The 21,640-nt window shown below is 42.9% G+C and overlaps 1 protein-coding gene across 3 annotated transcripts in view; it reads right to left on the bottom strand.

The window, feature by feature from the left end:
• Positions 1-21,640, bottom strand: part of C4H15orf39 (chromosome 4 C15orf39 homolog) — a 105,204-nt gene that overhangs the window by 41,254 nt on the left and 42,310 nt on the right. For all 3 annotated transcript variants that reach the window (XM_069765759.1, XM_069765757.1, XM_069765758.1), the window contains exon 2: positions 13,095-16,955. In XM_069765759.1, the coding sequence (XP_069621860.1) occupies positions 13,095-16,955 (3,861 nt within the window). The remainder of the gene's footprint in view (positions 1-13,094; positions 16,956-21,640) is intronic.

The following is a 21,640-nucleotide window of genomic DNA, read 5'->3' as shown; positions in this document are numbered from 1 at the left end:
TTCCTGACAGCCTATGGGCAAAAGGAGACACTGATGTAGGATTTTTATCAGTAGCTCCTATACTGTTAGAAACTGCCCCAGGAACCATATTACCTCAGCTTAGGCTATACCCCATCAGCGCCCAGCAAGAACAGGCGATTTCTCAACAAATTCAGGATTATGTGTTACAAGGTGTTTTGGTAGAAATCAGGTCACCCGCCAATACACCCTTATATCCTGTTAAAAAGAAAGTGTCCTCCAAAGAAACTATGGTGAAATATCGCATGGGGCACGACTTACGGGAAATCAATAAGGTTTTGGCACCGGTCACCCCTGTGGTACCGAATCCTCATACCTTACTGTCTCAAATTCCCAGCACTGCTGCATATTTTACGGTAATTGACTTATCAAACGCATTTTTTTCTGTGCCACTACATAAGAACTGTTGGCATTTGTTTGCCTTTACATTCAAGGGTAAACAATTAGCATGGACAAGATTGCCACAAGGTATGGTACACTCACCAACTTTGTACTCTGAAGCAATGCAGACCGTGCTAAAAAATTTCATCCCAGAACCAGGAGTAGTCATTCTACAGTATGTAGATGACTTACTTATTTGTTGCCCTGATGAGCAGACGGCAGTTACCTCAACTGTTAATTTCTTAATTTTCCTAGCGCAAGAAGGCTGTAAAGTAAATAGACAGAAACTCCAGGCTTGTCAACAAACAGTCGTGTTTTTAGGTCACTGCATATCACAGGGCATCAGACACCTCACACCTCAACGTACGGAAGCCATACGTAACATGCTTGAACCCAGGAATCACAAACAGCTGCGTGCTTTCCTAGGTATTGTTTCACACTGTAGACAGTGGATCATACATGCAAGTCAACTCATGCAGCCTTTATATGACTGTATTGCCAACACACCATATTCACTCAGTGAAGAGGCTAAACAGTCATTTTCCTCTTTGAAAACAGCACTGGTATCAGCTCCGGCTTTGGGACTCCCAGACTACACTAAACCTTTTCAATTGATGGCAGCTGAGATATCCTCACATGCTACAGGGGTGCTCACACAAAAACATGGAAACAAACAGAGACCTGTGGCATACATATCAGCTCATCTGGACCCTGTAGCTAGAGCCGCACCTTCTTGTGTAAGAGTAGTAGCCGCAATTTCACTGTTATTAGATAAAGCTTCTGAGATTGTTCTTGATCACCCACTTCTAGTTCAGACCACTCATGATGTACATGGCATTCTTAACCAGGTCCAACCTAAACATATTTCAATGGCCAGACACCTCCGTCTCCAATGTTCCCTACTACTGCCGCCCAAAATTTCCTTTGCCAGGATTCAGACTCTTAATCTCGCGTCTTTGCTCCCTTTAGAGTCTGAGGGGGGTACCATACCTGAGGAAACTGCAACTGCACTCTCCAACTCCTTTGACCCATCAAAGTCAATGCATGATTGTGTACAATTAATGGAACAAGAGACTCAGGGCTTATGTAATGTACGTGACAAGCCACTCTGTAATGCTACATTTGAACTTTTCATAGATGGCAGTAGATATGCAGATATGAATGGACAATTTCATACAGGTTATGCGGTAGTAACTCAGCATGAAGTGCTGAAAGCAGAACCTCTCCCTGCTAATCAGTCTGCACAAGAAGCAGAACTTACGGCATTAGTTGAAGCTCTAAAAATAGCCAAAGATCAGACAGCAAACATATACACTGATTCTAGATATGCACATGGCATTATTTTCGATTTTGGCGTAATATGGAGAGCCAGAGGTTATATGACTGCTTCAGGCCAACCTGTTAAACATGCCTCCCTCATTAGACAGATTCTGGAGGCAGTACAAGAAACTAAAGAAATAGCGGTGATAAAGGTAGCTGCACATGTGAGACTCGACACCGAGGAAGCCAGGGGTAACGATAAAGCCGATAAGGCAGCAAAACAGGCAGCACGTAAACCCTTACATCATGCCCACACACTAGATAGCTCTGAAGATGATGAGGAAAGATTGTAGGAAGCTCAGAAACAGGTAGACGACGAAGAACGAGGGCAGTGGCAGAAAAAAGGGGCAGAAGATCAGCAAGGATTATGGAAAAAAGGAACTTTGTTGTGTTTACCCAGAGCCTGGTACCCCGCAGTGGCAAGTGACCTCCACCTACCCACGCATGTGTCGGCAAATGGTATGACGCTCAAGGTAAAAGAAAGGTGGTTGGCTCCAGGTTTTGGTAATTTTGCTCGGAACATGTGTGCTGCATGCGCTATATGCCTGGCACACAATCCAGGTCAGGCCATTAAAACCCCAACCAAGCATCATGTAAGACCACTGTATCCCTTTCAAAGACTCCAGATCGACTACATCCAACTTCCTAGGTACAATGGATACGAATATGTGCTTGTGTGTGTGGACAGGTTCTCAGGGTGGCCAGAGGCTTATCCAGTTCGTAAAGCCTCAGCAAAAACTACTGCCATTAAAATAGCACATGAACTGATACCCCGTTACGGCATGCCTGAGGTGATCGAGTCAGATAGAGGTACCCATTTTACTGGGGAAATATTCCAGAATGTTATGAAAATGTTGGGAGTAGAAAACCAGTTTCACACTCCATATCATCCACAGAGTTCAGGTAAAGTGGAAAGATTAAATGGGACAATAAAATTAAAAATCCAGAAGGCCATGGCAGAAACAGGAAAGCCTTGGACCGAGTGTCTACCACTTGCCCTGTATTCCATCCGAAACACCCCAAGGGGGAAGGCTAAGCTGTCACCACATGAGATTCTTTTTGGTAGAGCAGCAAATTTGGGTTGTTATTTTCCACAACAACTGATGTTGAATACTGAGACTTTAACTGCTTATGTACAAGAATTACAAAAACGTTTAACTAAAGTGCATTCGCAAGTTTTTGCTTCCAGATCCAGAAAATCTCGAAGGAGGCCACAAGTTGGAACCTGGTGAACAAGTCTACGTGAAAAGACACACCAGAAAGACTCTGGAACCGAGATTTGACGGACCTTTCCAAGTCCTGTTAACAACTCCAACAGCAGTCAAGCTTGAAGGAAAGGCATCATGGATACATGCAAGCCATTGCAAAAAAGCAGTATAAGACTCATGATATTGATGTTAATAATGTTAACCTCAACGGAGGCATGGGAAAGACTGAATTCTCTAGCCCCTTTGAACAATAGATTCGTACAACATCATAGAAAATTAGTGCATGACTTGTTAAATAATACGCAACCCCTGGCAGATTGTTGGATCTGTACCCATTCACCAGTATCAGCCACAAGTATACCTTTTCTAGCAGTTCCCGTGTCAGCTGAAGAAATATTCGCTTGGCCTAATTGTTCAGACAACCTGGCCAACAACCAACCTGGCAATACTAGACTATGGAATACTACAATCGCCATACCAATTGTGGGATGGGTAGAATTTCCTTGGTGGCAGGGCAATCTTACAGGAAAAATAGACAACTTACAATATTTAGCATTCAAGCGAGGAAAATGGGTACCTAGGAATAAGACTGGATTAACTGATTTAGGACAGGTCCCCACTGAAAATCTACAGCTCAGTTTCAGTACAACCACCCCTTCCTCTGATGCTTTCAAACCTACAGTATTGGAAAGATATATACATAATAGAAAATGGGAACATTCTGAGTTGTTCCCCCAAGGTGATGCAAACAGTTGTACAAGTAAGCCGGGGAACCTGGTTTGTAATGAATCCAATGAGTATGTCAACGGAATGCATGTATGTGGGAATCCCGCAGCCGGGTACTGTAGCCCCTTGGGACAAAAACCCTCTTGGTGTATGCTTCAGAATGTATCTAGTTTTGTGGATTTGGCTCACAGATTGGTATTGCAGCACTCAGCTTTGTGGGATCTGCCTGAGGGTACATTTTGGATATGCGGAGAAGGAGCATATAAATGGCTTCCCGTAGGTATAAAGGGTACTTGTACATTAGGACGCCTAACCCCGGCTACTTTCATAATTTCAAATAAACAAGTGAATATGCAAGCCGTGCCCAAGCACACACTGTATAAAAGAGCTGCAGATAACTCACCACGTCCCTCGGGGAGGCCGCATATAGTACAAATGGGAATTCCCAACAAAATTGCTAGTACCATTTTTATTTATCCTATGTTAACACAGATGTGGGATAAATTAGTTAGAGCCACGGATTATCTAGATGATCAGATTTGGGATATATTGGACATATTAAATACTAGTGTAGCTGTACAGAATCAGCTTATAATAGTCACTAACCAACATACCCTGGTATTGGATTACCTAACTGCCTCACAAGGGGGTATGTGTCAAATCATCGGACCCACCTGCTGTCATTATATAGACCCGAATAGTACTATGAGTATGAGATTTAAATTAAAAGACGTACAACGACTCAGGGATCAGTATGACAAAGACAATGACCAAAATAAGGATAGCTGGTGGTCAGATACCTTTTCTTTTCTTAACCCGGCCAATTGGTTCAGAGGGATCGGTGGGTGGGTTACCGGGATTATGCAAAGCCTAATACATACAGTTATGGTTATTGTAATTATATATGTATTATTCAAGGTTGTACTCAAGGGTATCTCGGTATGCACAAATAAATTTTGTGTAATGGATGCGAGAATATAAAGTTTTTTTTTTGTAATATCACAAAAAGAATGACTAAAATGATCGACAAGGTTTTGAATGGAATATGTCAAAGGGGGGATTGTGAAGAGCAGAACAAAAATGATTACCTCAATGAACAAAAAAAAAAAAAAAAAGAATTTGTGATAAACATTGACCTGTCCATTCAAGGACATTTTAGCTATAGTATGAAATCCTGTTTTTCTTGTCTGTGGAATTGCCTTTGTACTGTTTGTTGTGAAACTGCCGCCCACGAAACGGTTTTCTTTTCTTTGTTTCCTGTTTTGTCTCTTTGTTTAAACATGCAAAACTTGTATAACCACTAAACCTACTGAAACAACTATATAAAGAAGGGATAGCACCTTGAAGGCAGGCGTGCTTCAGAGACTTCCCAGTGATACACTATACAAGACGTGTCTTGTGTATTATTTCTGGTGATTCCCCACTTCCAAAGGCTGCTCCGACTGAGTGTGATCCCGACAAGAGTGATCATGGGCCTCTTGGCTGCATCTCTGATAAGTCTTCTCCTTGTTTGAGATTAAAGTTTAGAGGGACGGCCGGGTCTTGGTAGATTTGCAGTGGTATGATACTCCTTCCATTTCAATATGATCGCTTGCACAGTGCTCCTTGGGATGTTTAAAGTTTTGGAAATCATTTTGTATCCAAATCCGGCTTTAAACTTCTCCATGACAGTATCACGGACCTGCCTGCTGTGTTCCTTGGTCTTCATGATGCTCTCTGTGCTTTAAACAGAACCCTGAGACCATCACAGAGCAGTTGCATTTATACGGAGACTTAATTACACACGAGTGGATTATATGTAGCATCATTAGGCATTTAGGACAACATTGGATCATTCAGAGATCCACAACGAATGTCTGTAGTAAGTTTGCTGCACTGCAAGTAAAGGGGCCGAATAATCGAGAATCTGTGGAAAGAGCTGAAAACTGCTGTTCACACACGATGTCCCATTAAACCTCACTGAGCTGGAGCTGTTTGCCAAGGAAGAATGGGCAAGAATTTCAGTCTCTCGATGTACTAAACTGATAGACATACCCCAAGTGACTTGCAGCTGTAATCGCAGCAAAAGATGGTGCAGCAAAGTATTAAGTTAAAGGGGCCAAATAATATTGCACGCCCCAATTTTCAGTTTTTGAATTTCCACAAAAAGGTAAAATAACCAATACATTTCGTTCAACTTCACAATTGTGTTCCACTTGTTGAATCTTCACCAAAAATTTACATTTGGTATCTTTATGTTTGAAGCATGATATGTGGGAAAAGGTTGAAAAGTTCCAGGGGGCCGAATACTTTAGCAAGGCACTGTATATCTATAGAATTGTTTTTACTAAACATAACTTTAATTTTACCAATAATCGTTATGTGATTTTGTTCCTGCTATAAACCTGTTAATAAAAACTTTCATATAATTTAGGATCTTAGTTTGCCAACATATTGAACACCTAGCTTCACCACAGTGTAAATAACTGCAGAATACAATGGTTTCTATCTAAATGTTCAACATAATTCTCTAAAACATCAAGTAGCCTCAGTTCTCTAAAGGTAGGAAAATTGTACATAGAAAGCATGTACAAAAACATTCTGAAGAGATAGGAGCTACTGATACCAAAGAAAACACGAGCAAATCATTATTGTAGCCCCTCTGAATATACTGGGGTAAGGTTTAAAGAAGGTGGGTGATTGACAAACTGCAGAAAACATATGCTATATTCTGTACCGAACTATAAAGAAAGCTTTTTACAATGTCAAATGGTTATTCGGCAAATGAGCATTCATAAGAGTACTAGTTCCTGATCATCCATCTGTGTAAATATGCTGCCGATTAGAAGACAGCCGCTTGTCAGCTGTTCAGATCATTTATTCAACGTTTTCAGCAGCACATGGCCCCAATGTAAACTGGGAATGTTATGCCGACAATGTGCATGATGCATGCTGATGACTATTATTATGTAACTGGACCATAAATGAGCACAAATAGACTCATTTATGAGCAGTAACCTGTCTAAATGGGCTTGTACTTAAAGGGCACTTGTCAGCAAGATTGTGTTCAGTAACTTACAGACATTGTCAGGTTAGAACTGTTATACTGATTAAAATGATACCTTGATTGATGAAATCCGTCTTGTGGTTGTTGTGTAATCTTTATTTTCAGTCTTGAGTTAATGATATGCCTGTGCTCCGGGGCAGCTTGTGGGGGGGTCTTCACACACTTTCCCCGTCCCCAAAATCCGCTGCCTCGGAGTAATCCTTGACTCTGCCCTGTCCTTCAAACCCCACATGCAAGCTCTCGCCACCTCCTGTCGCCTCCAGCTCAAAAATATTTCCAAAATTCGTCCTTTCCTCAACCCTCACTCTACCAAAATGTTTGCGCATGCCATAATCATCTCCCGCCTCGACTAGTGCAACAGCCTCTTTGGGGCCTACCTTCTAACACTCTCGCACCCCTCCAGTCCGTCCTTAAAGGGACACTGTCACCTGAATTTGGAGGGAACAATCTTCAGCCATGGAGGCGGGGTTTTGGGGTTTTTGATTCACCCTTTCCTTACCCGCTGGCTGCATGCTGGCTGCAATATTGGATTGAAGTTCATTCTCTGTCCTACATAGTACACGCCTGCGCAAGGCAAGATTTCCTTGTGCAGGCATGTACTACGGAGGACAGAGAATGAACTTCAATCCAATATTGCAGCCAGCATGCAGCCAGCGGGTAAGGAAAGGGTGAATCAAAAACCCCAAAACCCCGCCTCCATGGCTGAAGATTGTTCCCTCCAAATTCAGGTGACAGTGTCCCTTTAACTCTGCTACCAGACTAATTAATCTCTCTCCTCGCTACACTCCTGCTTCCCCTCTTTGCAAATCCCTTCACTGGCTTCCAATTTCCCAGCATATCCAGTTTGAATTACTAACACTGAGCTACAAAGCCATCCATAACCTTTCTCCTCCATACATTTCCAAACTAATCTCTCAATATCTTCCCTCTTGTAATCTCCGGTCCTCCCAAGACTTCCTTGTCTCCTCCACACTTATTCGCTCCTCACCCAATCGCCTCCAAGATTTCTCCTGAATATCCCCCATCCCCTGGAATTCTGTGCCCCAACACGTCCGATTATCCACCACATTTGGATCCTTCAAAAGAAACCTGAAAATCTACCTCTTCAAGAAAGCTTACAACCTGTAATGACCACACGGCCACCTCAACACCATCGGAGCTACTGCATCCCTCAACCTACTGTCTCCTTCCCCATAATCCTGCAGAAAGTAAGCCCGCAAGGGCTGGGTCCTCTTCCCTCTGTACCAGTCTGTTATTGTTAGTTTGTTTACTGTAAGGCTGTGTGCACACGTTCAGGATTTTTTTGCGTTTTTTCGCTATAAAAACGCGATAAAAATCGCGAAAAAAACCGCACACATTAAGCATCCTATTATTAGAATGCAATCCGCAATTTTTGTGCACATGTTGCACTTTTTTTGGCGGTGGAATCGCATTCCAGAAAAAAACGCAGCATGTTCTTTCTTTGTGCGGAATCGCGGGGATTCCGCACACATAAGAATGCATTGATCCGCTTACTTTCCACATGTAGCTATGCCCACCATAAGGAAAGTAAGCGGATCATGTGTGGTTGGTACCCGGGGTGGTGGAGAGGAGACTCTCCTCTAGGCCCTGGGACCCATACACCTGTAAAAAAAAAAAAGAAAAAAAAAAAAGAATTAATATAAAAAATCGTGATAATCTCACCTTCCGGCGTCCCCCACAGCCTTCCCGCTCCTCGCGATGCTTCCGTTCCCAGGGATGGTTCGCGGCAATGACCTGGGATGACGTAGCGGTCTTGCGAGCCCGCTACATCATCTGGAGTCATTGCCGCGAGGCATTATTGGGAACAGGAGCATCGTGAGGAGCGGGAACGCTGCAGGGGATGCCGGAATGTGAGACTATCACGATTTTTTTATTTTAATTGTTATTTTTAATATTCTTTTACTACACTGATTGACAAGTGTGACCAACCTGTCAATCAGTTTTCCAAGCGATGCTACAGATCGCTTGGAAAACGCTAGCATTCCGCAAGCTAATTACGCTTGCAAAACATGCCAATTCCGCATGCGTTTTACCCGCGGCACAGTTGTGGAATTGCCGCAGAAATTTCCGCGGCAATTCCGGACGTGTGCACATAGCCTAAGTGATATTTGTATTTTGATGTAACCCCATCTCATGTACAGCACCATGGAATTAATGGTGCTATATAAATAATAATAATAATGTGGTGCTCTGATTAGCTATTCATAATGCAGACTGCTGTCAGGTCACTGATCCCTCACTGACCTGCCCCCTAGTTTACATAATGAATATTAATTATACATATTGAAGAAAAAAAATCCACTTGAAAACGTTGCCCATGCAGTAGCAGTTATTGGTGATCCAATAGCTGCTACTGTGCAGGCGGCACTATCTTGTTACAGAAAAAAAAATGCTCCTCCAAGATAGCTTCACCGGCGCCTGCGCAGTAGCAGCTATTGGCGATCTTCAATAGCTGCTAATGTGCAGGCAGAGCCATCTTGCTTGAGAAGAAAAATAATTCCTACTCCAAGATTGTGATCGCTGATAGTTGCTACTGCGCAGGCGCCGCCAGCGCCATATTGGAGGAGGACATTTTTTTTCTCTAGCAAAATGGCACCGCTGCCGCCTGTGCAGTAGCAACTATCGGATCACCAATAGCTGCTACTGCGCAGGCCTGGCAGGTGCCATTTTCAAATGGATCTTTTTTATATTGAATATCAGGAGAACCTAAAACATATTACTGTATATACTTGCGTATAAGCCGAGATTTTCAGCCCATTTTTGGGGGGCTGAAAGTGCTCCTCTCGGCTTATACTCAACTCATTGTCCCAGGGGGTCAACGGGGGAGTGACAGCTGTCAAATTATACTTACCTGCTCCTGGCGTGTCTCTGCACGTTCCTGCTTCTCCGGCGCCCGCAGCTTCCTCCTGTGTTCACGTAGTACCATTCATTAAAGTAATGAATATGGACGCATATTCATTACTTTAATGAGCGGTAGGATGTGACCGCTGAACACAGGAAGAAGCTGCGGGCGCTGAAGATCACTTGTCAGTGAGAGGCTGCCAGGGACCGCGCCGGGATCAGGTGAGTATAAAGGGGACTGGAGGGTGAGTATTGCGAAATATTCACCTGTCCGCGTTCCACTGCTGGGCGCCTCTGTGTCTTCTGCGTCCTCTGCCTGTGACGTTCAGGTCAGAGGGCGCGATGACGCGATTAGTGTGTGCGCCGCCCTCTGCCTGGACAGTCACTGCGGAGGACGCGCAAGACACAGCGGCGCCCAGCGGTGGAACGCGGATAGGTGAATATTGCAAGTGTCGAGGGCCTGCTCAGGACAAGAAGCGAGTATGTGATTTTTTTTTTTATCGCAGCAGCCGGCTATGGGGCAAATGTTTCTATGGAGCATCTTATGGGGCCATAATCAATCTATGCAGCATTGCATGAGGTAGATTATCTATGAAGGATCTTATGGGGCCATAATCAACTTATGCAGCATTATATGGGGCATATTATCTATGAATTATCTTATGGAGCCCATCACAAACTTTATGGAGTATTTTATGGGGCATATTTTATTATGGAGCATCTTATGGGGCCATCATGAACAGTATGGAGCATTATATGGGGCTCCTGATTCAATATGGATATTCAAAAACACTTAACCTGCTGATGTCTCAATTAATTTTACTTTTATTGGTATCTATTTTTATTTTTGAAATTTACCAGTAGCTGCTGCATTTCCCACCTTAGGCTTATACTCGAGTTATTAAGTTTTCCCAGGTTTTTGTGGCAAAATTAGGGGTCTCGGCTTATACTCGGGGTGGCTTATACTCGAGTATATATGGTAATTATATACACAGTAGATATGCGATCAGGCTGCAATGCAGGTGCCACGGCTGGCGCATGCCTGCAGAAACACGAGCATATCATAAATTCAGAACTGAAAAAAAAAAAAAGATTAAACAACCACCATAAGACTGATTTCATCCACCAAGGTATCATTTTAACTTTAACCGGTATAACGGCACCGACCTGACAATGTCTGTAGGTTACTGCGCCCAATCTTGCTGACATGTTTCCTTTAAACACGAGCGATACAGGTAGCTCATCTGAATGAAACAGCTACTCAAAACATTATAACACGTTATCGAGCACGTTCGCACACCACTACCCCTTACCAATATAGGACAAAATGGTTTGTCATACGTTGGCTCTCTGTCTTTCATGCGGGCTCAAGAATTGAGTCGCCATCTTTGCTGGCAGATGACAGTTGTATTATTCAGCCGTCATCTGACTAACATTAGCTACTTGAGCAGAGCTTCATCTGAAGCTGTTAGGCTACGTTCACACTAGCGTTCTGCTAGTGTGCGTCGCCTTAGCGTCGGGCGACGCAGCGGCGACGCACGCGTCATGCGCCCCTATGTTTAACATGGGGGACGCATGCGTTTTTGTGTGTTGCGTTTTGCAACACTTGCGTCTTTTTTGCCGCTAGCGTCGGACCAAGAAAACGCAGCAAGTTGCATTTTTCTTGCGCCCGATTTTCGGCAAAAAACGACGCACGCGTCGCAAAACGCAGCGTTTTTGCGTGCGTTTTGCCGCGTTTTTGTGTGCGTCGTGCGTTGCGTCGCCGACGCAGCGGCGCGCAACGCTAGTCTGAACGTAGCCTTAACCTGTTAATTGATGCTTTAAATCTGTGACAACAGCATTTACAGTGCACGGCGTTCTGAAGGCATGCTGTTCTAACTACCCATTGGTGTCCCCTGACGTGGTCTACCGTTCATAGGAGACCATGATTTTTTTAATGTACAGAAATACTATGGCATTGCTGTATATAGTACAATCGATCAGACGATCGCATGTTAAAAAGTCCTACAATACAGCAAAAAAGTTAACAAATACCAAATAGCCTCTTCAAAGAAAAAGAGGACTTGAACTCTATAGCGCCATCTGTTGGAAGTAGCGATACTACAAGTCACAATCAACTCTTTATCGAGTCTTGCAATATGACTTAGGATAAGAGCCAAATCAGTATCTCAGTTCGCAGACACGGTGTTTCGGGCTCTTGGGGCCTCATCAGTGCGAAGCATGAGAACTGATTTGGCTAGGTGAGAGGCTCTGGACTGGGGTCTAAGGAGTAACATTTCTCCTTGTGGAGAGTGACATACCAGCTCTGGTTTGTCACCAACGAGGGCCAAAAGCCCAAAACACCGTGTCTGCGAATTGAGATACTGATTTGGCTTTTATCCTAAGTCATATTGCAAGACTCGTTAAAGGGTTGATTGTGACTTGTAGGATCGCTGCTTTCAACAGGTGGCGCTATAGAGTTCAAGTCCTCTTTTTCTCTGAAGAGGCAATTTGCATATTAAATTTCCCAGAGGAGCATTGCACAGCAAATAAGCCTCCATACCTTGACAAGCCAGAGCTGGTATGTCACTCACCACAAGGAGAAACATTACCCCTTAGACCATTAACAAATAAACATATATATATATATTTATTGAAAATAATTTAAACAAAAATTAATTAACCCAATGGGTACATGACATTATGAGAAAGAAATCTAAACCCTAGGATGGCGGGTTTTTTGGCTGCCCCATCACCACAAAGGAATAAGAAGCAATCAAAACAGCGCATCTACCACACAATGGTTTCAATGTCAACTCAGGGAGCGCAGAAAAAAAAAAAAAAAAAAAAGTCACACAGCCCCATTGACTAAAAACTGAAAAAAACTCATAGGTCTTGGAAAATGGCGACAGAGGCAAAAAAGAAAAAAATACTGCATATATTTTACCCCTTCAATTAAAAGAAAGATAGATTCAAGCATGCGTGATATCAATGTAATCTTACTGACCTGGAGAATCATACTGCCAGTTCATTTTTAAAGTCAAATGATGGCTGTAAAAAGAAAACCCCAAAACAAAACAATGGCTTTTTTTCCCCCACAATTTTGCCACACTTGAAAAATCTCATACCGTTATGTTGAAGGAAAAAAAGAAGAAAAAAGAAAGAAAAAAAAAAGATTGCTCTTGTAAGAAAGGAAGAGAAAAAAAAACTAACGGGTAATAATAGGAAACCTAGTCTGGTCAGGAATGAGTTAATTATACTGCCTTCTTATTTTTGGAGACAATGGTTCTGAAAGTAATTCTGCTAGATAAGGATTTTTTTCCCATAATGCGGTTGTGTCAAGCATCTGAAAATACAAACATTCAGCCGGAAATGTCAAAGCAGAAAGTTAGAAAAGAAGGATGGTAATTCAGTGATCTAAATGGCAAACAGATTTAGTAAAATACTCTAAACTGCCACTTGTTAAATAATGCCTTCCAATAAAAACTAACAGCACATTTTAAAGAAAGCAGCATGTAAAGTACTAAATTCAACAGTAGACAAATTCTACTCACCGAGCTTCTGATGTATAGTGTGTTTGCAAAACAGACACAGCAAGTCTGGATAAACATCAGGAAGCTGTTTCAAAGCAAGTAATTTTAACATTCGAGAAGAACAATCTTTAAGCTTGGTCTCTCTAAGGAGTTTTTCTTCAGACAACGTAGTGGGACGAAGTTCAACCTTGTGCTTCTGTAAAACTTTATCAATAGCAGGGCCCAACAACTCTGAAAACAAAACTTCCTTTACGAGACAGATCGGGATGAAGATTGCCCCTGCTCGTATGACATGAGGAAAAGGGCAACTCCGAGTAAACATGAAAGTCTCCAACTGGGACAGCAGCTTTTGAATAAGTAAACGAACTCCATCGAATTCAAGCCATATATCATGGTCTTTCGAGGCTAATGACTGATCATTTGACCTAGAACTATTTTTAGCCTTCACCGGTGCCTTGCTTCCCTCTTCCTCTTTGGTTTTTGAGAGCCAGTCCTCAAGCAAGCCAGAAGGAGATCTAGCAGTACAACTAGTGATCGTTGTGAGTACAGAACGGTGAAGTTCAGAAAACTGCTGACCAGGACTACTACTAACAGGAGGTTCGCCAACACTTGCCAAAGACACATTAGCTTCCCCTAGTGCTGGCGAGGATTCAGGCGCACTGGGAGGCAGAGAATGAACTGTGTCAGTTAAAAATGGGTTTGACACATTCTGGGAGATGGAGTAGGTAGTAGGTCTATGTGTCTCTTCCTCAGACGAAGAAATCTTGTTTAGTTTGTACTTCCGAAGCATGAATGATTTTGAACTCTGGAAGCCATTATTTTCATTTTCTGAACTCGAGGGTGAAGAAAGTGAATGGCACAATTCCAGGTTTTTTGTTGCAATTTGCATAGGTCTCTGTATAGATGGTGGTTGTGAAGCTTGTATCGTTATAGTGTTTGTGAAGTAAACAGTAGGTGATGAGGATACCACAACTGGCAAACTGGTCTTTTGGGTCTGTAGGTTATTCACAAAGATTGAAAAATCTGAGTGACTGGAATGTTGTACTGAAGTTTGAACAGGTAATGTCATTACAGCCTGACTTGTATTACTGGAAAGGTTATTTCTTTCAGGTACCCATGAAGAATAATTATCATGGGGTTCGAGGGACAGGCTTTTGTTTGAATGTGATTTGTAACTGCCTGTAATGTTATGGGATTTGCTTTTATACGGAAATGAGGAATTCTGCTGACGTTGTTGTGTTAAGCGTTCAATCACCCGAGATGAGGAACTTTTTGGATGTTGACTGGGAAATCGCTGAGTACTTTGAGAATAATCATTCTCCCGATGTTGATTGGACAAGGTTTTGGTGGCCAAAGACATTGAGCTTTCCTTCAAATTGTTATTTTCTGAGCCTGAACCTTGAGATTGACAATTTTCCTGAAGCATCCATTGAGAGTGTTTGTGGGTCTGAGATGCAATATTTTCCTGCCTTTGGCAAAATACATTTTCATTATACAGTCTATTCTCTTGGCTTAAAGAAGACCGCTTGTCAACAGGTGGACAGCTATCTTGACTCTTGACGTTAGAGGCTGCTTTAGAGGAAAAACACTCCTGTCGCAATTGTAACATCCTGTTGCTGTCTGAAGATCTGAATCCATCTTGACCCTCAATTTGATTTCCAACTTTATCACTGAATTTGACTGCAGAGGCAGTTAGCAGGGTATCCGTGTCATGGTAAGAAACATCTTGTTGGTTACAAGGATGGGAACTGGATTGAGGTAACTTTTTCAAACTAAGATCCAGAACCACAGGTTCGATGCCTGTACTTTGTGCAGACACCTCTCGTTCTCCAGTTTGCACACATTCTCCATCTTGAATTTTTATATTCTTAGCACCGACTTCTTCAGTGCTGCTACAAACTCCTTCTGTTTTTTTGTTCCTTCCTTCAGAAAGTGGATCCTCTAAGAAATCAGATGTAGATGCTCCATTTTCTGCTTCAGATTCTTGATGTGAAGAAAAAGGATGAGGGGCTTTTCCTTCCAAATAATCACGATATGGGGCAAGACTAAACACATCATTAATAACTGGCATTGGTGGGGATTTTGGATTATCAAAATTCACATTTTCACTGACAGATGTAGGAGTAGATTTTGGCTCACCACCTTCCACAATTTCACGTTCTGGAGACAATTCATTATGTCTTGATCTCACATTATTACGATTCATTTGATACTGACAGCCAACTACAGAAACAGAGGAAGGACTTGGAACTATTGATTCTGCATGTTCTACAGTTACGCGTGATCTACTACTTTGAATCAAGGTAGTGTTTTCTACAGCTTGGACACCTGTAACGCTACTGTCTTGGTAAGATTGGATCGAGCTATGCAATGAAGCTTCCTTTAATGTCACTGAATGTCTACTAGTATGTTGACCAGAAAAAAGCTCATGACTGGACCCAACTGGGGATAGAACAGAACTGGTACTTTGTTGAACAAAAGCAGCATGTGTATCTGGTCCAGTAAAAGGCTCTCGATAGTAGTTTGCAGTAAAGGACTGCCTATTTGTTGGGGTTGAGTCAAAAAACATTTCTTTGCTCAGTCGGCTAGACATCCCACATATATCTTGATTCATCTGACGAGAATGCACCAACAAATTCTTATCTCTTTCGAATGCGCACAATGGATTCACTGTAATGTTTTTTTGGGGACTTGTGTTTACTTGAAATGGTGTCTTATTTGGTTGTATGGTTCCGTCAAGGTAAGATGTTTGGGCTCTTATCTCTGCATTTACATAGCCTGAATGCATATGGTGTGCACGATTTAAATAAACTGCACCCCCCCTTACACTATGGGGAGATCCTGTCAAGTCCGAACTGGCAGAAAGTGGAGAGGATCTTTGGTGTATATTATCTATTGTATTACTGTAAAGATTATTTGAATGCAAATGCCCCAATCTGTGATCTAGGCTCCCTTGATATGGACTAGCTTTTTTGTTATGTTGTGGAGAGGGTGTTGTAAAGGCTGAACTTCTATGCTTTCCTAAAGGTATATTGCCTTCACCATAAAAAAGCTGCATATTTTCACGAGAAACAGGGTGACAGGCATCAGTGACAATGTCTTTTTGTGAACATGTTGCAGAAACACCTACACCAAGATTCAAATCAGCTCTGTGTCTGTAAGCAGAATTTTGCTCTTGTATGTCATGAGACAGAGAAGATGGGCTCAGAGCTACCTCAGGGTAAGTGCTTGGCGTGGAGAGATGCATCTTTGTTCCAGAGACATATAATGGGGATGTTGAATTAGCAAATCTAGAAGGACTCCATTCTACAGGTGGTGGACATAACGGTTTAGAAGCTACACAAACACTCATAGATTGAAAACCACTCGATCCATATGCTACATCCATAAAATTGCTTGCATTTCTGTAAACAGGCCTGGGCATTGCAATTGGAGGGCATGAACGTGGATATGGCATATGGTAACTATGTCCTTGGAGATTTTGGTGAACAGAAACCTGATTGTTTGGATTATCTGACAGTTGCAAAGGGTTATGTGGTCTGTCAGTATGTGGTCTTTGATAATTCACGGAAGTTTCCTTCGTTTGCAGATGCTTATTTGGGGTACTGCCTGCATACTGTAGATATGCTGAAGAGCTCCAGGGACTCGAAGATCCATGCCCCTCAGCATCAGACATAGAATAGGTCATGAAGTTCTGACATGTCTGCAAATCTTGTGTGGCTGCAATCCCAAAACAAGCTGTAGAACGTTGTGTTGCAGACTCCAATCTGGATAACTTATTGTGCAATACATGATCCAAGGCGCCAAAGTGTCTTTTTCCAGCCATTATTAAAACAAGTTGATATAGTCCTGAAAGAACTTCTTGTGGCCAAGTCTCTTGCCCTGTAAAAGAAGAGTGACACTGAGTACAAAGTCGTAAAAGATATTTTGTATTATAAAAAAATTAAAATAGCCATTGTTCGTCACCATTGCTTGGTATTACCACTACTCAAAACATTGGTTGTAATTAATTCATAGAAGTGATCATAATACATGAACAAAAATACCACATCAAAGGAAAAAAAAACCCTCTTGTTTCTGTTAATAAAGCACCAACATTCTTAAAATATTTTTTATGATTGATTTTTTATAATTTAAGCATTAATTTTTTCATTTGGTATAAAATATGAAAAATGATTTAAATTTTGAAATTTTCAACACCACTAGGTGGAGCAGCTGCTCAAATTGGGCATGTAGAGCAAATGTAGTGTTAAGGTACCTTCACATTAAGCGACGCTGCAGCGATACCGACAACGATCCGGATCGCTGCAGCGTCGCTGTTTGGTCGCTGGAGAGCTGTCACACAGACCGCTCTCCAGCGACCAACAATGCCGGTAACCAGGGTAAACATCGGGTAACTAAGCGCAGGGCTGCGCTTAGTAACCCGATGTTTACCCTGGTTACCATCCTAAAAGTAAAAAAAACAAACGCTACATGCTTACCTACAGCCGTCTGTCCTCCAGCGCTGTGCTCTGCTTCTCTGGTCTGGCTGTGAGCACAGCAGCCGGAAAGCAGAGCGGTGACGTCACTGCTCTGCTTTCCGGCTGACCGACGCTCACAGCCAGTACAGGAGGAGAGCAGAGCACAGCGCTGGAGGACAGACAGCGGTAGGTAAGTATGTAGTGTTTGTTTTTTTTTACTTTTAGGATGGTAACCAGGGTAAACATCGGGTTACTAAGTGCGGCCCTGCGCTTAGTTACCCGATGTTTACCCTGGTTACCAGTGAAGACATCGCTGGATCGGTGTCACACACGCCGATCCAGCGATGTCAGCAGGAGATCCAGCGACGAAATAAAGTTCTGGACTTTCCTCAGCGACCAACGATCTCCCAGCAGGGGCCTGATCGTTGGTCGCTGTCACACATAACGATTTCATTAACGATATCGTTGCTACGTCACAAAAAGCAACGATATCGTTAACAATATCGTTATGTGTGAAGGTACCTTTAGCTTGCATTACAACTGCAGTAATTGCGAGACATCATCCCCTTTCTGGATGTTTGCTAAAGTAGAGCCATCTGGGTGGTGACTGCAATGTGATACTGACATGTGGATAGTTTCGGAAAAAAAAAAAAATCGGAAGTTTGTAAAAATTAATAAGCAAATAATTTGTTTGTGCCCCCATTTTCCGAGACCAGTAATGTTATTTTTCAGCTAATGGACAGGTGTTTGGACTTGTTTCTTGTGTAGTCAACTGATCTTTTTATTAATTTCATTTACAGGTAAATATAATGTTTTGATTGCTTTCTATTGCTATTTTTATTGGGAGATGAAATAACCGAAAACACACCATTCTGGCATTGGAATCAATTTTCTTTTTTTTGACAATTAATTTAAATTTTGATAGACTCGATGAGGTAATAACTATGTTTTGTTTTTATTTATTTTTATTGAAAGCGAAGGGGGATGAGCTACTAATCCAAGGCTTCCCAATCTTTTTTCACTGCAGGAAGAAGTCACAGCCACATGCCCCGATGCTCAACCTGCTGTCACCGCTCATCACTACTTGCAGTATTTATCATCGCTGGCTGTTGTACTCTGCACGTTGTAATTACTGGTGAGTTGCGACAGCGGGTCGTGCTCCAGGGCAGGTGGCAGTGACTTATTCCTGCAGGGTAAACAGGTCGGTAAACCTTGTAATAGTAGTGCTATGGCAGGCTGCCCTTCCTGTGGTGAGAACAGGTCAAAGTCATCACCACATCCACTCACCGCTAATTACAGTGTTCAGAGAGCAGCAGTCGGCGATTATTTGACTACTGCAATCTGAATTCTGTAAATAGTGGTTAGCGGTGAAAGCAGGTCTTCCTGCAGTGAGAACAGGTCATAGTCATCACAACATCCTGCTGACCTGATCTGCTGTCACCACTCACCGTTAATTACAGGATAGGAGTAGGCTGCTATGCTCGCAACATTTCTCTAATTAGCATCGAGTGGTCATAGAGTAAAAAACGTAGCTCAGCGCAAAGCGCTGGGCTGCAATAAAAAGGCACCTAGCAGAAAATACAGCGGTGAACTACACATGGAAGGGAGTGTGTACAGTTACCAGCTGATGCAATCCTACTCTCCTATGACCTGTCTGCCGTATTTGCTCTGTGAAAGTGTCATGTTTTGACACATTACAACACACGCAAATTTCAGCCACCAGTGGTTGAAGAATAAAAAAATATATATATATATTAGTACACTGTAGTACGCGTAGTACACTGCACAGCCCGCGTAGTACACTGCACAGCCCGCGTAGTACACTGCACAGCCCGCGTAGTACACTGCACAGCCCGCGTAGTACACTGCACAGCCCGCGTAGTACACTGCACAGCCCGCGTAGTACACTGCACAGCCCGCGTAGTACACTGCACAGCCCGCGTAGTACACTGCACAGCCCGCGTAGTACACTGCACAGCCCGCGTAGTACATTGCACAGCCCGCGTAGTACATTGCACAGCCCGCGTAGTACATTGCACAGCCCGCGTAGTACATTGCATAGCCCGCGTAGTACATTGCACAGCCCGCGCAGTACATAGTAATGTGGGCATCATATCCCTGTTTAAAAAAAAAGAATTAAAATAAAAAAGTTATATACTCACCTCCGCTGGCCCCCCGGATCGAAGCGGTTACCGACGCTCCTCGCGCGCTCCGGTCTGAAGAGTGTATTGCGGTCTCGCGAGATGATGACGTAGCGGTCTCGCAAGACCAATACGTCATCACCTCGCGAGATCGCAATGCATGGAGCAGTCACCGGCGCGTCACGAGGAGCGGGAAAGGCCTGTTGTGGATCCGAGGGGCCGACGGACGGTGAGTATAACGATTTTTTATTTTTTTTTAATTATTTTTAACATTAGATCTTTTAAATATTGATGCTGCATAGGCAGCATCAATAGTAAAAACTTGGTCACACAGGGTTAATAGCAGCGTTAATGGAGTGCGTAACGCGGTCCGTTAGCGCTGCCATTAACCCTGTGTGAGCGCTGATTGGAGGGGAGTATGGAGCGGGCACTGACTGCATGGAGGAAGGAGCGGCCATGTTGCCACCGGACTGTGCCCGTCGCTGATTGGTCGTGGCAATGGTCGTGAGCGTTTTGCCACGACCAATCAGCGACATGGATTTCGATGACAGAGGCCGCGACCAATGAATATCCGTGACAGACAGACAGATGGAAGTGACCCTTAGACAATTATATAGTAAATGAGGCTGCTGTACTCCGAAATATCCATGTCAAAATGGCAGTAATCTTTTTTCCAAGTCCCGCCTTCCTGCTATTAAGTTCTCACACTGCTCAGTACAACCTACAGCTGTCAGTCAGACTGGATGGGAGGAGATTGAAGCCACTTGAACTTTGAGTTCTCTCATTATATAGTTACATATTTAATTATCATGATTATACAGACATTAGGACCTGGAATTTCAAAGACTCCAGCCTCACCAGGTCCAAGTTTAACTTAACCCCTCCCTGCCCATGATGTACTATTACTTTATGAAGATGGTTCACAGACCAGAGTCTGAACCACACAGGGCAGGTACCAACTGTTTTAAAGCCAGCACCAATCGCTGCTGTTTGACCACTTCAACGCCTTTAATTCTTTCAAGTGGTGCGAGCATGGTGGGGCCTCTGTTCTGATGCCCATTGCCAGGTCACTTAATTGCAAAATGAACATCATAAAAACAAGACCCAAAAAATGTAGCAGGATTGCAGTATTTTCTTTTTTTTTTTTTAAATAACCTCATGACATTTTTTTCCTGTATTCCACTACATGGAATGGTAAAATAAAGTTATGGCTCTTGGTAGAAGGGGATGAAAAAAAAAAAAAAAAAAACACAAAACTGGCTACATCATTAAAGGGGCTAATAATGTAAAACACCAATACACACTGGCGCTCACAAAACTGCTGCTGGAGCTGCTGGCAACTTGACAGGCTATGTGTGCAATCCTGTCCATGTAGATAAAAGAAAGTACTGAATCAGGCGGCAGTTGCCGCATTACCAATATGAAGCCACAATATGCACAGGTGAGTATATGCTGCAAAAGTGTGAAGAGCGGACACAGTCCTAATTCCTGTGTCCTTCGAAATGCATCGGTAATTGGCCCATACACAAGCCTGTCCCAAAAACCAAGTCCTCCGCTTACCTCACTACTGCACGGCGGCGCTTCCAGATGGAGCTCACCGCCACCTTGTGTCTGTGCAAGTGCAGGGGGATTGCCCAGCAATGGGAGGACGCTCCCCACAGCTGCTAGCCATTTCATAGTAAGTGATATGTTATCTATACAGTTGTACAGCTAGAAGCCGCTCTTCACACTTTTGCAGCGTTGTGGCCTTATAATGGTAGCGTAGCAACTGTCTGCCTGATACGGTTAATAATGTAGTTTGCATTGTGAAATAAGGCAACAGATCCACTTTGAAAATCATCTGCAATTCCTGCAAAGCAGAGCAACATTATTCAAATGACACTACTATGTGACCATATTTCAAGAATCACAAATCAATCAACAAACATAAGAAAGCACAATGGTTAGTAGCAAGCAAAAAGTCTGC

Source organism: Ranitomeya imitator, chromosome 4 (genome assembly GCF_032444005.1).
Source record: "Ranitomeya imitator isolate aRanImi1 chromosome 4, aRanImi1.pri, whole genome shotgun sequence".
In the NCBI taxonomy this organism is placed as follows: Eukaryota; Metazoa; Chordata; class Amphibia; order Anura; family Dendrobatidae; genus Ranitomeya; species Ranitomeya imitator.
This window is presented reverse-complemented; position numbering and strand designations above follow the sequence as displayed.